Here is a 13,939-nt window from a genome sequence, read left to right on the forward strand (position 1 = left end):
CACTACGAAAGTATACCAATCGAAGTGGGAGGTATTTAGAAGGTGGTGTAGATCCAAGAAGTTGTCCTCCTCCACTACCTCTATAGCGGAAATTGCCTGATTTCCTGCTATTCCTGAGAGAAAAATCTCATCTAGCCGTATCCACAATAAAGGGATACAGAAGTATGCTCTCGGCTGTATTCAGGAATAGAGGATTAGATCTGGCAGATAATAAAGATCTCCACGATCTATAAGGTCTTTGAGACTTCAAAGTCTAAGGAACCAGTACCTCCGAACTGGAACCTAGACGTAGTCCTCAAGTTTCTGTCATCGGAAAGATTCGAACCTCCTCATCTGGCATCGTTTAGAGACATAACCAGAAAATGCCTATTCCTATTATCTTTAGCTACGGCAAAGAGAATTAGTGAATTACATGCTCTGCAGGATAAAGTAGGATTCAAGGGAGACTCGGCTATTTGCTCGTTTTAAGACCCCTTGTTTTTTAGCGAAAAACGAGGAATCCCACGAATCCCTGGCCTAAGTCATTCGAAATCAAAGGAAGTCGAGTCTCGTAGCAGAGAAGCAGAGAGGTCTCTATGCCCTGTTAGAGCTCTGAAGTTCTACCTTCAGAGGAAGCATCAGATGGGAGGCTCTAGACAAGGTCTTTGGTGCGCGGTTAAAAGACCCCACAAAGACTGATGTCCAAGAATGCGCTGGCATTCTTTGTAAGAAACGTCATTACAGACGCTCATAAGGTCTGTCCTGACGAACAGTTACAACTGTTGAGAGTAAAAGCTCATGAAGTAAGAGCTGTAGCGACGTCTCTCTCGTTTCATAAGAATATGTCGCTTAAAAACATCATAGATACGACATTTTGGAGATGCAACTCAGTATTTGCATCTCATTACTTGAAAGACGTTCGGTCGTGACATATGAGAAGTGTTTTTCTCTAGGTCCTTTCGTATCGGCGGATACGATTCTGGGTACGGGAGCCGACACCAATACCTTAATGTATATACTTTTCTTCTTTTTGGATTGGATATGGTTCTGGAGTCTCTTCGAACAATGGAGGACTTGGTTTAGCACGGGCGGCCGTCTATGTTGTTCAGTAAGAGATCTTGTCATGTCAATTAGATGAGTATAATTTTTTTTTTTTTTTTGAAAATTATGTATGTGTGCGTAGTGGTTTTGAGTTACGGTTGTTGTGACGAGTTCGGGGATAACTCGGAGCAATCCTTAGTTCTAACATATGGTTAGGATCAGGTGGTCGGGATTGGTTGTGTGCTCCTTCATAAGGTGTATTTGTCATATAAGTGGATCAGCACCCATTGACAAAGTCCTTTTTAGGCTCTGCGAGTAAGCGGATAAGACCCATCGGCAGACCCACAAGAACTCTTGGCCATAGATCATATATCTCGCTAAAGTTCTTGAGGTATGCAGGACTACTGGGCAAAAACCCCCACGAAGTCTACCACCTATCAGGTAGGAACCAAGGTTTTATTTATACCTACAACATATGTTGTTTACCTGTCTATTCCATATAGAAGCTGTCTCTTACCCTCCACCGAAGGGTGCCAATCAGCTATGTATATATCTGACAGGTAAGTTGATTGTATGAAAATGATATTGTTATGTTACAATAAAGTTTCATACATACTTACCTGGCAGATATATACAATTAAAAGCCCACCCAGCCTCCCCGCAGGAGACAGGTGGAAGAGAGAAAATATGATAGAAAACGGGGATGGTTCCTAGTCCTGCCGCCCAGGGCAGGCCGGTAGATCACCTGACCTACCTGTAGCGAGTGGCGCGAAATTTGAATTTCTGTCGGGGACGACGGAGTCTTAGCTATGTATATATCTGCCAGGTAAGTATGTATGAAACTTTATTGTAACATAACAATATCATTTTTTCCACGAGTGCCCAAAAAAACACCTCTTGACCTTTACGGCCCTTTTTCTCAGTTTTTGCTTTTTTGCACTTCAAACGCTAACAATTTTTTTTATTTATAGGCCAATTTTAAAGTTAAATATACCATTGGAAAGAGGAAAGAAAGGCAAATATTTTTTTGGGGCTAGATTGTTTCCTAGGTTGACAAGGAACTCGTGATAACCAACCAAATCAACAAAATTTGGGGGGGGGGGGGATTCCCCCTCGCCCCCCATCCAAAAAAAAGCAAAAAATGGAAAAACTGTTCACAACATTGTTTTTCTACTATGATATACTTTCTGTTTATAAAGCCGCATTGCAATAGCTCTAAAATGAAGGAAGAGTTACATTTTTAATTTTTTTTCTTATTTTTTCAATAAAAACCAAAATAATCATTTGATCACTGAAATTTTTTTTTCGAACAACACCTTATATATATGTATAACATATAATAATTTCATAAAAATTGGAGCATTATTTCTATATAAACGGACGCCCCCCTTAACTCAAAGATATGATGAGAGTAAGGCCTAATCGACATACCAAATGGACGTATTATACATTGACTAAAATTGTCTGTCAGGTGCTTAATTGACATATGATACGTCAACTACAAAAAGTTGTTTAAAATATTCACGGAAAAATAGTTATGGGCCTAGTTTGCAAAAAATTTGAAATCACGCGCCTTGAGGGATGCTGGGAGTTCACGGATCAAGCTGTTGTTTTGTTTACAAGCGTTACCCAGGCGCACATGCACAAATTTCTTTCTTCTCGCACTAAAAAACATCAGCGGCATATCTCGGAAATTTTTTCGTCACTTTGTTGTAATTTTTGCACAGTTTTTATGTTAGCCGTTCCATAAAGTTTTGTATATGAAAATGTACGCAATTTCATGTAGAATACAACTAAAAACAACCCATAGTTGTAGCTTTTATCACTTTTGAAATATTTTCATATAAATCAAGATAAGTGCCAAAATTTTCAACCTTCGGTACTTTGACTCGACCGAAATGGTCGAAAAACGCAATTGTAAGCTTAAACTCTTACATTCTACTAATATTCAATCATTTACCTTAATTTTGCAACAAATTGGAAGTCTAGCACAATATTTCGATTTATGGTGAATTTTTGAAAAACTTTTTCCTTACGTCCACGCTGTAACTGCCGAAAATCTCAGAAATTCTTTCGTCAGTTTCGTAATGTTTGCACCGTTTTATATTAGCCGTTATATAAAGTTTTATATATGAAAATGTGTGCAATTTTACAACCCATGGTTGTAGCTTTTATCAGTTTTGAAATATTTTCATATAAATCACGATAAGTGCCAAAATTTCAACCTTCGGTCAACTTTAACTCTACCGAAGTGGTCGAAAAACGCAATTGTAAGCTAGAACTCTTACATTCTAGTAATATTCAATCATTTACCTTCATTTTGCAACAAATTGGAAAACCCTAGCACAATATTTCGATTTATGGTGAATTTTTGAAAAAAAACTTTTTTTTCCTTATGTCCGCACGTGGTAACTGTGCCAAAAATCTCAGAAATTGTTTCGTCAGTTTGTCGTAATGTTTGCACAGTTTTATATTAGCCGTTACATAAAGCTTTATATATGAAAATGTATGCAATTTCATGTAGAATACAACAAAAAATAACTCATGGTTGTAGCTTTTATCAGTTTTGAAATATTTTCATAAAAATCGCTATATGCTAAAATTTCAACCTTCGGTCAACTTTGAGTCGACCGAAATGGTTGATAAATGCAATTGTTAGCTAAAATTCTTACATTCTAGTAATATTCAATCATTTACCTTCATTTTGCTACAAATTGGAAATCTCTATCACAATATTTCAATTTTGGTGAATTTTTGAAAAAACCTTTTTCCTTACGTCCACTTGCAGTAGCTCTGCCGAAAATCTCGGAAATTCTTTCATCCCTTTGTCGTTATTTTTGCACCGTTTTATATTAGCCGTTATCTAAAGTTTTAAATATGAAAATGTGTGCAATTTCATGTAAAATACAACCAAAAACCAGCCATGGCTGTAGCTTTTATCAGTTTTGAAATATTTTCATATAAATCACGATAAGTGCTAAAATTTCAACCTTCGGTCAACTTTAACTCTACCGAAGTGGTCGAAAAACGCAATTGTAAGCTAGAACTCTTACATTCTAGTAATATTCAATCATTTACCTTCATTTTGCAACAAATTGGAAAACCCTAGCACAATATTTCGATTTATGGTGAATTTTTGAAAAAAAACTTTTTTTTTCCTTATGTCCGCACGTGGTAACTGTGCCAAAAATCTCAGAAATTGTTTCGTCAGTTTGTCGTAATGTTTGCACAGTTTTATATTAGCCGTTACATAAAGTTTTATATATGAAAATGTGTGCAATTTCATGTAGAATACAGCAAAAAATAACTCATGGTTGTAGCTTTTATCAGTTTTGAAATATTTTCATATAAATCATGATAAATAGAAAAAATTCGACCTTCTGTCAACTTTAACTCAACTGAAATGGTCGAAAACTGCAATTGTAAGCTAAAACACTTACAGTCTAGTAATATTCAATCAATTACCTTCATTTTGCAACAAATGGGAAGTCTAGCACTATATTTCAATTTATGGTGAATTTAAAAAAAAAAACTATGTCCGAGCATTACGAATTCATGCATCATATTGTGATAATATTTTCACTGTGTTGCTTTGATCATTTTACAATTTGTTATATACCAAAATTATCGCAATTCAATGTACAATACAACAAAAAAAATTTAACTCATTAGCTTTAACCGTTTTGCTCACAGCGCAATTTGTATATACAGTGGTCCCCCCGTTTTCGTGGGGGATGCGTACCACACACACACACACACACACACACACACACACACACACACACACACACACACACACGTGAATAGTTAGAACCCGTGAATGTTTGGAACCCCTATAAAAATGCTAAAAACAGCCTATTTTGTTAGTTAAAACTCAAGAAAAGTCACTAAAAATTTTCATACTTGGTTTTTTAAATATTTTTATCACAAGAAGTGCATTTTATGATGAAATTGATAAAATAATCCAGGAATTTGTGGATATTTCTCATAGGAAAATACTGTGAATGCGCGAATTTTCCGCGAATGTGGGGAAACATTCCCGAGAGAAATCTGCGAATACAGGGGCCCACTGTAATTATATATGGAATTTTTTTAGTGCTGTTATATATTCCAATATTTATATATGATGATGTTTTTTTTTCATTTCTGTTGGTTGCATACTAAACTTCAGGCAATGACAAAAAAAAGGAGCCAAAAATGAACTCTTAACCTTAAAAACTAAGCGTGCTGTGACTTTAAAAAAAAAAAAACTTTTTTTCCGCTTTGGCGCTAACTCCCGAACGCCGCCGGCATATGAGAGACACTTTGGTAAATAGCGGCTCGGCGTGTAAGGGTTAAGAAACTAGAGGATAGGGTTTCTTCTAGTATGACAAGTCTTTTTTTCTAATTTATTGGCAAAATTGAATGAGGATAAGGATTGTAGTAATAGGGAACCAATGTCTAATCATTCTTTTTCAGCTCCCCTGCCTGTTCCAGAACCAGCCCTAGCAGGTCCTGGTAGTAATGAAGATCCACAGACCCGAAGGTTAGGACCTGTTGGCCCCTGGTGTGGGGCAAGCAGTGTCAGTTGCAGATTTCCCCCTTTCCCCTGAAAGTGTGTTGTAAAAATAACTGCAATAGGCGATACGAAGACAGTTAGGGATGCTAGCATAGAGGTATTGGAAGAGAAGTTGCAAGGACAGCTCTCCTCTTGTTTTGATTCCAACCCCGGTAGGTCTGGGTCTCCTTTGGATCCTTCAGAATTTTTTTTCCCTGCCGCTGATTTGCCCACGTAAGTCAGTCAAGTCTTCCTTGGATATAGTAGGGCCAGGTTCGACAGTAGTAAGCAGGGAGGAATCTCCGTTGTCTAAGGTTCCTTTCCCTTCAAGAGTTTCTCAGAGCCTTTCTTTGTTGAGAGAGCTCATTGAATAAGACTCCTTTTAACTTACCGGAGTACTATAACTCAAACTTCTTAGGTCTTTCCCAGGGGTACAGACATTTAGTAAGGCAGTGTTTTCACCTGGGGTTTCCTAACATTCAGGATCATGTCCTCAGGAATTTCCCTGAGTTTACGAACGAATTGTCTCTCGATTATCAAGGGGGAATGAATCTATATATTTCTTAACCTTGAAAAGGATGGGTTTGTCTAATTTTTTCATCTCCTCTTTGTCTTCGCTCTTTCCACCTGTCTTGGAGGTTATTCCAATTTCTTTACCTTCTAAAGTACAGACCTCTCAGGACTTCTCTTATTCTTCCTTTTCGAGTCGCGTTTCGGTGCCCCCTTCGGTACCTTTGTCGTTGAGAGATTCGGCTTGGGCTCCTCAGATTCCCACAGGTTTGCTTTTTGCAATGGTTCCACGGCCTTCAGGAATAGCAGAAAATAGGCATTCATTAGTAATGTTGCAGTCAGGTTTTAACCACTACGTTAAGTGCAGGCCCAACAGGTATATCGGCTACCTGTCCGACTTCCACAATCGGGGGACCAGTGGTGGTTCCGAGTGTGACTTCTTCCCTTCCTCCTCCTCTTCCTTCTTTGGCTTTCTCTCCTCCAGTTCAGGGCGGTACAGGTGTTTTGAGTAAGGGTTATGGTGTCGGTTCGGGTACGGTTTTGGTGTCGGGGCTATTTGGGGGTTGGAACTCCCTCTTCTTCCCTTAATGTTTCTGCGGTTGCGGGTGTCTGTCTGGAGGGTTGGATAGTGGAGGTTTTGAGAGGGGTACAGAATTCCCTTTCATTCTGTTCCTCCTCTGTCTGACTCCCCAGTTCATCTTCCCAGCTATTCCATCGTCCATCAGATTCAGTCACTGCTGAACAAGGAAGTGATATAACCACCTCCCCTGTCTCCGGCTTTTATAGTTGGATCTTCGTGATCGCCATAGCGGGAGGTACTTGGAGGCCTATGTAGACCTTTCAGGACTCAATTGCTTAATTGTAGCTACAAGATTTCACATGGAAACCTCCCAAATGGTGCTGAGACAAGTTGCATCTTGCCTATGGTGTGCGGTTCTAGAGGTAAGAAGGATGCGAGAGTGACTGGCCTCTCCACCTTCCCCTCCTTGTCCTTCTACTCCTCTTCCTTTAGATTGAGGATAGGACTCGAACTTACACTGGCTGGTCAGGTGATTGATGCAGTAGGCTTGCACATCGAGCTTCCTTTCTATTTTTCTTATCAGAATCATAGAAGCAATCCCAATCCTTCCTCTATGAAGGGGAGGAAGGAGACTGGCAATAATGCAAACCCTTCCCAGAACTTTGCATTAATGCCCCCGACTAAATATTCTTTGCAGACGTTTTTCAGATGAGTTACGATTCCTCACTCATTTTGGAAAGGCCCAGAAGTCTGACTCTTGATCATGCAACTCCTATACTCTCATGAAGTTGTCAGAGGCAGGGCACTCCTCCTCGCTCTTACAACCAGGAGGAATAGCCCAGGTGTGCAGAACTCCAGTCAGTTCTATAGGCTCACTCACATTCTTTCCGCCAATCAGCGAGTCTTCCTTACGTAAAGGACAGAGGGTTTGTATATCGTGTAGGAACAAATCACAATTTTTGAAAGTAAATTGTATTTTTCCTAACTATACAAACCTGAGGTTCTTTACATTAATGCCCACCTCATGCCACCCCTCAATCTGAACCTGGGCTAAAAGGCAAAGTGAATTATTTACATCTGGGCAGGGAGGCCTACCCGCCTACTGGACGGTAGTTAATGCCTAACCACTTTGTTTAAGAATTTAACGGCCGTGATTCCAGCCTACGCCGAAAGTAATTCCTTATGTAAAGGACCTCAGTTTTGTATAGGTATGAAAAATACAATTTAATTTCAAAAATTGTGATATTGATAAAAAAGAAACAGGAATTTCTGGATATTTCTCATAGAAAAATACAGCGAAAATGCAAATTTCCTGCGAATACTGAGTAGATATGGTCCAGAAAGAAATCCACTAATCCAGAGAACGTGAATACGTGCCCCCACTATATATATTTCCCCACTATCTTGCTCTTGACAGATTTTTTTATATTCAGACTGAAATCAACGGCTACATTTTTATTCATATGATAACATCAGAGGAGTGGATGCATTGTACCAATTAGTGTGGGAGTTTGTTTCTTCACTATAGTTATCCACATAATTCACCCTTCTTCACTTGTTTTAGTGCAAACAAGAGACTAAAGCTGCTGAGTTTGAGCCTTTGCATTTTGTAATATTGGTAAGTGATCATTTTGACTCCTAAAACACTCCTTACCTTTTATAGATTTTGGAGTTGCAAATTGAGTTTGATCTTAGTTTGTAAAAACCATTATGTTACTATGCATATGCATTTGCACTTCAACTTATCCTCAACCCCTGAAGAGGGATTCAGGTAGCTGTATGATAGTGATGTGAAACAAACCATGTTTTTATGATGAGAAAGTATTTTCAAGCACCTCATATAACCTCTCTTGCTTTCCCCATGAGGGGCTGAGTTGAGTGCATGGATGTCTCAAACTAGAGTTAACATGTGTGAGGAATATTTTTCTCTTTGGAATCCATGCTTGTGAACCTGATGATATTGGCTAAAAAAAAGAAGATAGTGAGGTTGACAGGGCTAAAACAAAGAAGATAGTGAGGTTGACAGGTTCATGTGCCGAATATGTATTATACTAGGAATCATATGTCTGTTGTTTTCTGTGAAATTCATTATAAAGTAAGTGAAGCTGTTGATTGATGATATGGTAGCATTTAATGCTTATTTTTTTTAAGAGATTTACAGGGCTTTGCTGTTAATTTGTGCTTATGATTTTTCCCCCAGCCAGGAGTACCAATGGAAATTGCACTAAATAAGGAATCCAAAAGAAAGACTCCAGTTGCTGTTTCATTTCGTGATGGTGAACGTACCTTTGGTGAAGATGCTTTGACTAGTGGTATACGGTATCCTCCTGGTAGTTTCATATACCTTTTAGATCTTTTAGGCAAAAAGATTGATAATCCCATTGTTGAACTTTATAAGAAGAGGTTTCCATATTTTAACATTGAAGCTGATCCAGACAGAAGAACTGTAGTCTTCAGATATGATGAGTAAGTGGTTCCATCTATATATGAGAATGTTATATTAATAATATATGAGAAATTGTTGCTTTTAATAAATAATTGTAATTAAGTATTCATTTTGTAGCTGTACCAAATTTTCAAATCCTTTGGTAATGTAAAATAAGATTTAATGTAAAATGCTTAAATCAATTGGTTTGAGTTTAACAGTAACAAAGGTGGGACCATGAGGCCTTACTTTTGGCAGCATATATGAGTCACACTATGAGAGAACTACTATGAGATTCAGGGTCTCTGTAACACGGGTTTTTGGACTTTGCTCTTTGTCAAAGCATCAGATGTAGCTGAAAGTTGACATATGTATATTTTACAACCACACATAAATTTTGTCAGCATTATCAATAACCTAAACCCGATAGTTTTAATTTTTATAGAGTAAAAATGATCTAGCCAACGCCATGGCCAATGATTACGAGCCAAGAGTCGAAAAACATTCATTACGTAAGCAAGGTAAATGAAATGTTGCCCCGCCCATCCACCAGGCAGAAACTCCATCGGCTCTGAAACCCAAAGACTTTATGAATGGCGGAACGATAGATAGATGTGGGTGGGGTATCAGTGCTAGTGTAGTAATACTACTGTAGCAGTAGTGCCGCAACAGTATAGCAGTAATATACATGAATTAAACGTTTAGGCCAACTGCTGGGATCCTTGAGGATCATTTAGCACTTCTTACAACTACATACTCAAGAAATTAGTTTTTATAGACAGATGTTAAATTTTCTAATCCAACAGTGCCCATGGTAGCCTTCAGTGTTATCCTGAATTATAACGAGGCGAAAGTGGGTGGAGCCTCATGAAGTCATCATTCTGACGATAATAATTGGTGAAGGTTTAAAGCCAATATACGGTACCGGCTGTTTTTTTTTTTTTTTTAGTAAATAGGTAGATAGCCAATAAATAAAAATTGCTTGACATTGGATATAGCAGTTATCAAATCAAGCTTGTCTATTATGTTTTTGAAAATTACCAGCTATTCCCTACATCTTGTCAATCTGATTGTGACCTATAAAGTAGACTGTAATTTCTTAGGAAACCTGTTTTGGGAGTTAGACTAATAATTGTAGTGTTTTTATATTTAATAACATATTTTGTTGGTTTGTTCATTATGACAATTATCAGTGGAGAGGCTCCAGAGTTCATAAAGGTGTACTGCTTTGCTTGTATTTAAATTTGTATGTCATTGTTGCCAGGCCAGAGGTTTAGCCTTCGTTACGTATAGCCAATCATCCATCGAGAAAGAGGGAAGAAATGCCGTCATAAGTTACGTAACGAGTGCGTTCGAAACCTTTTCTCTGAGTAAGTTGGCCCGTCTTCAAAAAAGGTCTCTTTTACATTATAAGTACCAAATTTATTCAACTTACGTAATGCAGAATACAGTCAAAATTTATGTGTAGATATAATATGTATTCTGAATAAGCATTATATTTATGAAATGCATAGATAAAAAGTTATTGCGAAAAAACCGTGTTACAGAGGCCTTGAATCTCATAGTAGGTAGCTTTATGAGAGTCATGTTATCTGACAGAAAGCTTACCATAGGTCATAAGAATTCTCAGGTCATACTCTACATGCAGTGTATCTTTTATTAGTATTTGAGATGACTCTTTGCTACTGTCAAGGTTAGCTTACATCATCGCACCATTAGGTGCTTTTAGCATTCAAAATAAACAAAATGTTTGGCAGACCCAGGTATACTGTCAGTACTCACTTGTTTTCCACCAGGTGACAGTGGAATGTTAAAGTTCTTTTTAGGATTCTTCCTGTCATGTCCTTGAGTGTAGTGTGAAGTGGATGCAATACTTTTAGGTTTTTCTGACTGATATCCTTTGTGCGATATTGTGCTGATTTTCTGTTTTTGCCCCCCTCATTATGGAACCACCTTGACGTGGTGAGGGGGCTCTCGAACCTCAGGAATTTCTTCCCAGGTTTGAACCCAAGAGTCCCATATGACATTATATATTTTCGAGTTAACTTCTGTGGACTTTTCTATTTTGCCAAGATTTTTGGAAGCAAATAAATGAGAAAACATATCATGGCTTAACATGGAGTTAAATCCAAAGCTGAATAGTGAGAACTGTGGTAGATCCATCATCTACCCGACAATGTTCGGACCTGTTTTTCAGGCGGAACTATTCTGTGGAGCTGGACCACGGATTCCAGGGGGTGCCTGGTTCTAGGAATAGAACTCGACATTCTATCCAGTTTGCCCATAATGTGATTAGGATGGGGATAATTGTATTATCATAATACTCTTAGTCCTAGCAAGCAGGTTCTGCTTACACTTGGGCCATACTAATCATGTTATGCCATCCTCATTTTGGGTAGGGTAGGGATGCGGACATTTGGGAGACCTTTCTCACTTGTGCCATTGTTGGAAGAACTTCGCAAAGGGCCAGTGATATCTTTTCAAGATTTTTTTTTTTTTAAATCTCATTTCAAATTTATGAATAATGAATAAGTGATTTGAGTACCCCTGGGCCCCATGATGGAAAAATTCTGGTACAGTTGATGACTATTGGCACGTCACTCCCGAATTTCCTTGGTACTGCCACAAGTAGTGAAAGTACTATAAATGATACAAAGGAACACCCTGTTCCAAGTAAAGCAGCAGAGCCAGAAAACCAAATAGAGTGCATAAATAAAAAAGAAACAAACAAAAATAAATTGGTAAACTCCAATATTGTAACAATGGAACCATATATGATGAACAATAATTCTGAATTAGAGACGAATAATCCTCCCAACAATACAGAAAAATATAAAAATCATAATAGACAAGCAACATACATAAAACAAGGGCCAAAAAGAAAAAAAATTGCCGACTTAATCCTACATTGGTACATTTGACTCGAGCAAGATTTTTTTTTTTCTTTTCTTTACCGTATTGCATTCGTTTTCATGTTTCATCATTATGTTAAATTTATTGTGAAATATTTTTTTTATGTGAATTGGTACTGCTTTTATGTACATATAGTAAAGATTTTATGGTCTCTTGTACATATTATAGTAAAGATTTTAGTCTCTCTTCTCTCCTCAACAATACCACGATGCACGATAACTTAAAATCATTCATTCATTATTCCTAAAAAATATAGACACTCCCGCCCGCTATCTCAAGTTACCTGTGTATCACCGCAATGGCGAGTGTTTTTGTTAATCATTTGTGCTAAATTTTAATGTGAAAAACTTTGTTCTTTTATTTACTGTTTTGTTAATATTGTTCAACTAGACAGTCTCGCTGGGCACACTGAACACTGGCTCAATTAAGACTTTTTTTTTTTTCCCGTATTGCATTTGATTGTTTTCATATTTTATCATTGTTAAATTTATTGTGAAATAACATTTTATTTTTATGTGAATTGTTACTGCTTTTACATACATATTATAGTAAAGATTTTACTGTCTCTTCTCTCCTCAACAATACCACGATGCACAATAACTTAAAATCACCCATTCATTATTCCTCAAAAATTTAAATGCTCCCTCACTCTACCTGTTTAGCTGTGTATCACCACAATGACAAATAATTTTGTTAATGATTTGTGCTAAATTTTATTGTGAAAAGCTTTGCTCTTTCATTTACTGTTTTGTTGATATTGTTCAACTAGACATTCTCACTCGGTGCACCGAACACTGCCTCAATTAAGACACTTTTCTTTCTGTATTGCATTTGATGGTTTTCATATTTTATCATAACGTTAAATTTATTGGGAAATTCCCTTCTTATGTGAATTACTATTGCATTTACATACAGTAATATTTTAACTCTCTCTTCTCTTCTTCGCTTTTACATACATACAGTAATATTTTAACTCTCTCTTCTCTTCTCTCCTTAACATATCAACGTTCCCTCGTTCAGTCTCAAGTCAGCTGGGCATGACGTCACCGCAGTTACATACGATTTTATGCATCTTTTATGCCAAATGTTATATTAGAAGCTAAATTTTATATTAAATGCTTTATACTTTTATTTATTTTGTCGAATATTGTTATTAACTACATATATTGTAAATGAAAAAAATATTTTTAATGCAGTTTAACTTTTAAGACCCAGTAGGCCGTTGAATACAAGTATAAACTAGATAATCAGTCAGTTCAAAGTACGAGCATTTGTTTGATAAACGATACAAAATTTTCTCGAAAATTTTTTTCGAAAAGCGGAAAGTTCAACATAAGAAACGTTCAAGAAATGAGGTACCACTATATTTATTACTGCTACTACAAATTGCTCTCTCTCTCTCTCTCTCTCTCTCTCTCTCTCTCTCTCTCTCTCTCTCTCTCTCTCTCTCTCTCTCTCTCTCTCATAAGAAACGTTCAAGAAATGAGGTACCACTAACTTTTATTACTGCTTACTACAAATTCCTCCTCTCTCTTCTCTCTCTCTCTCTCTCTCTCTCTCTCTCTCTCTCTCTCTCTCTCTCTCTCTCTCTCTCTCTCGATGTGACTTTTGCCCAGATCTGCCAGGTTATTATCACAGTCATGGTTGCTGGAGCACTGATTCTTGGTGGCGAATCTTTCTCTTTATATCATGGTCTTGCAGGCGCTCACCGATGCTCCTGCAGAATTCGGGGGATATTTGACTTTTCGTTGGCTGGCGGCCAGGCGCCAGAAACGCTCGAGGCGCGTTGACCTTCTCAGGTGTGTGGTGTCACCTAGAGCCGGGTTTTCGTTGCGACCATAGTGACATGACTCCTGGTATTACTACCATCCTCTTCAATATTGGTCACATCCTGGGCGCTGGTATGATCCTCCTGGGGGGCGGGGGGGGGAGGCTGGGTCTTCCTTACACAGGTGGGGAGCAGGAAGGGTCCCTGTGTCGTATTTAGGAGGGGGTTTTGTTCTAGGATAAAAAA

General features: G+C 37.8%; 1 protein-coding gene across 1 annotated transcript in view; it reads left to right on the forward strand.

Annotated features, from left to right (window-relative positions):
• The window catches only part of LOC135225788 (hypoxia up-regulated protein 1-like), a gene marked incomplete in the record, with an annotated part of 558,991 nt that overhangs the window by 70,406 nt on the left and 474,646 nt on the right, over positions 1–13,939 (forward strand). The window contains 1 exon segment of the mRNA XM_064265268.1: positions 8,788–9,053. Coding sequence (XP_064121338.1) covers positions 8,788–9,053 — 266 coding nt within the window.

This window comes from Macrobrachium nipponense, chromosome 13 (genome assembly GCF_015104395.2).
Source record: "Macrobrachium nipponense isolate FS-2020 chromosome 13, ASM1510439v2, whole genome shotgun sequence".
Classification (NCBI taxonomy): domain Eukaryota; kingdom Metazoa; phylum Arthropoda; class Malacostraca; order Decapoda; family Palaemonidae; genus Macrobrachium; species Macrobrachium nipponense.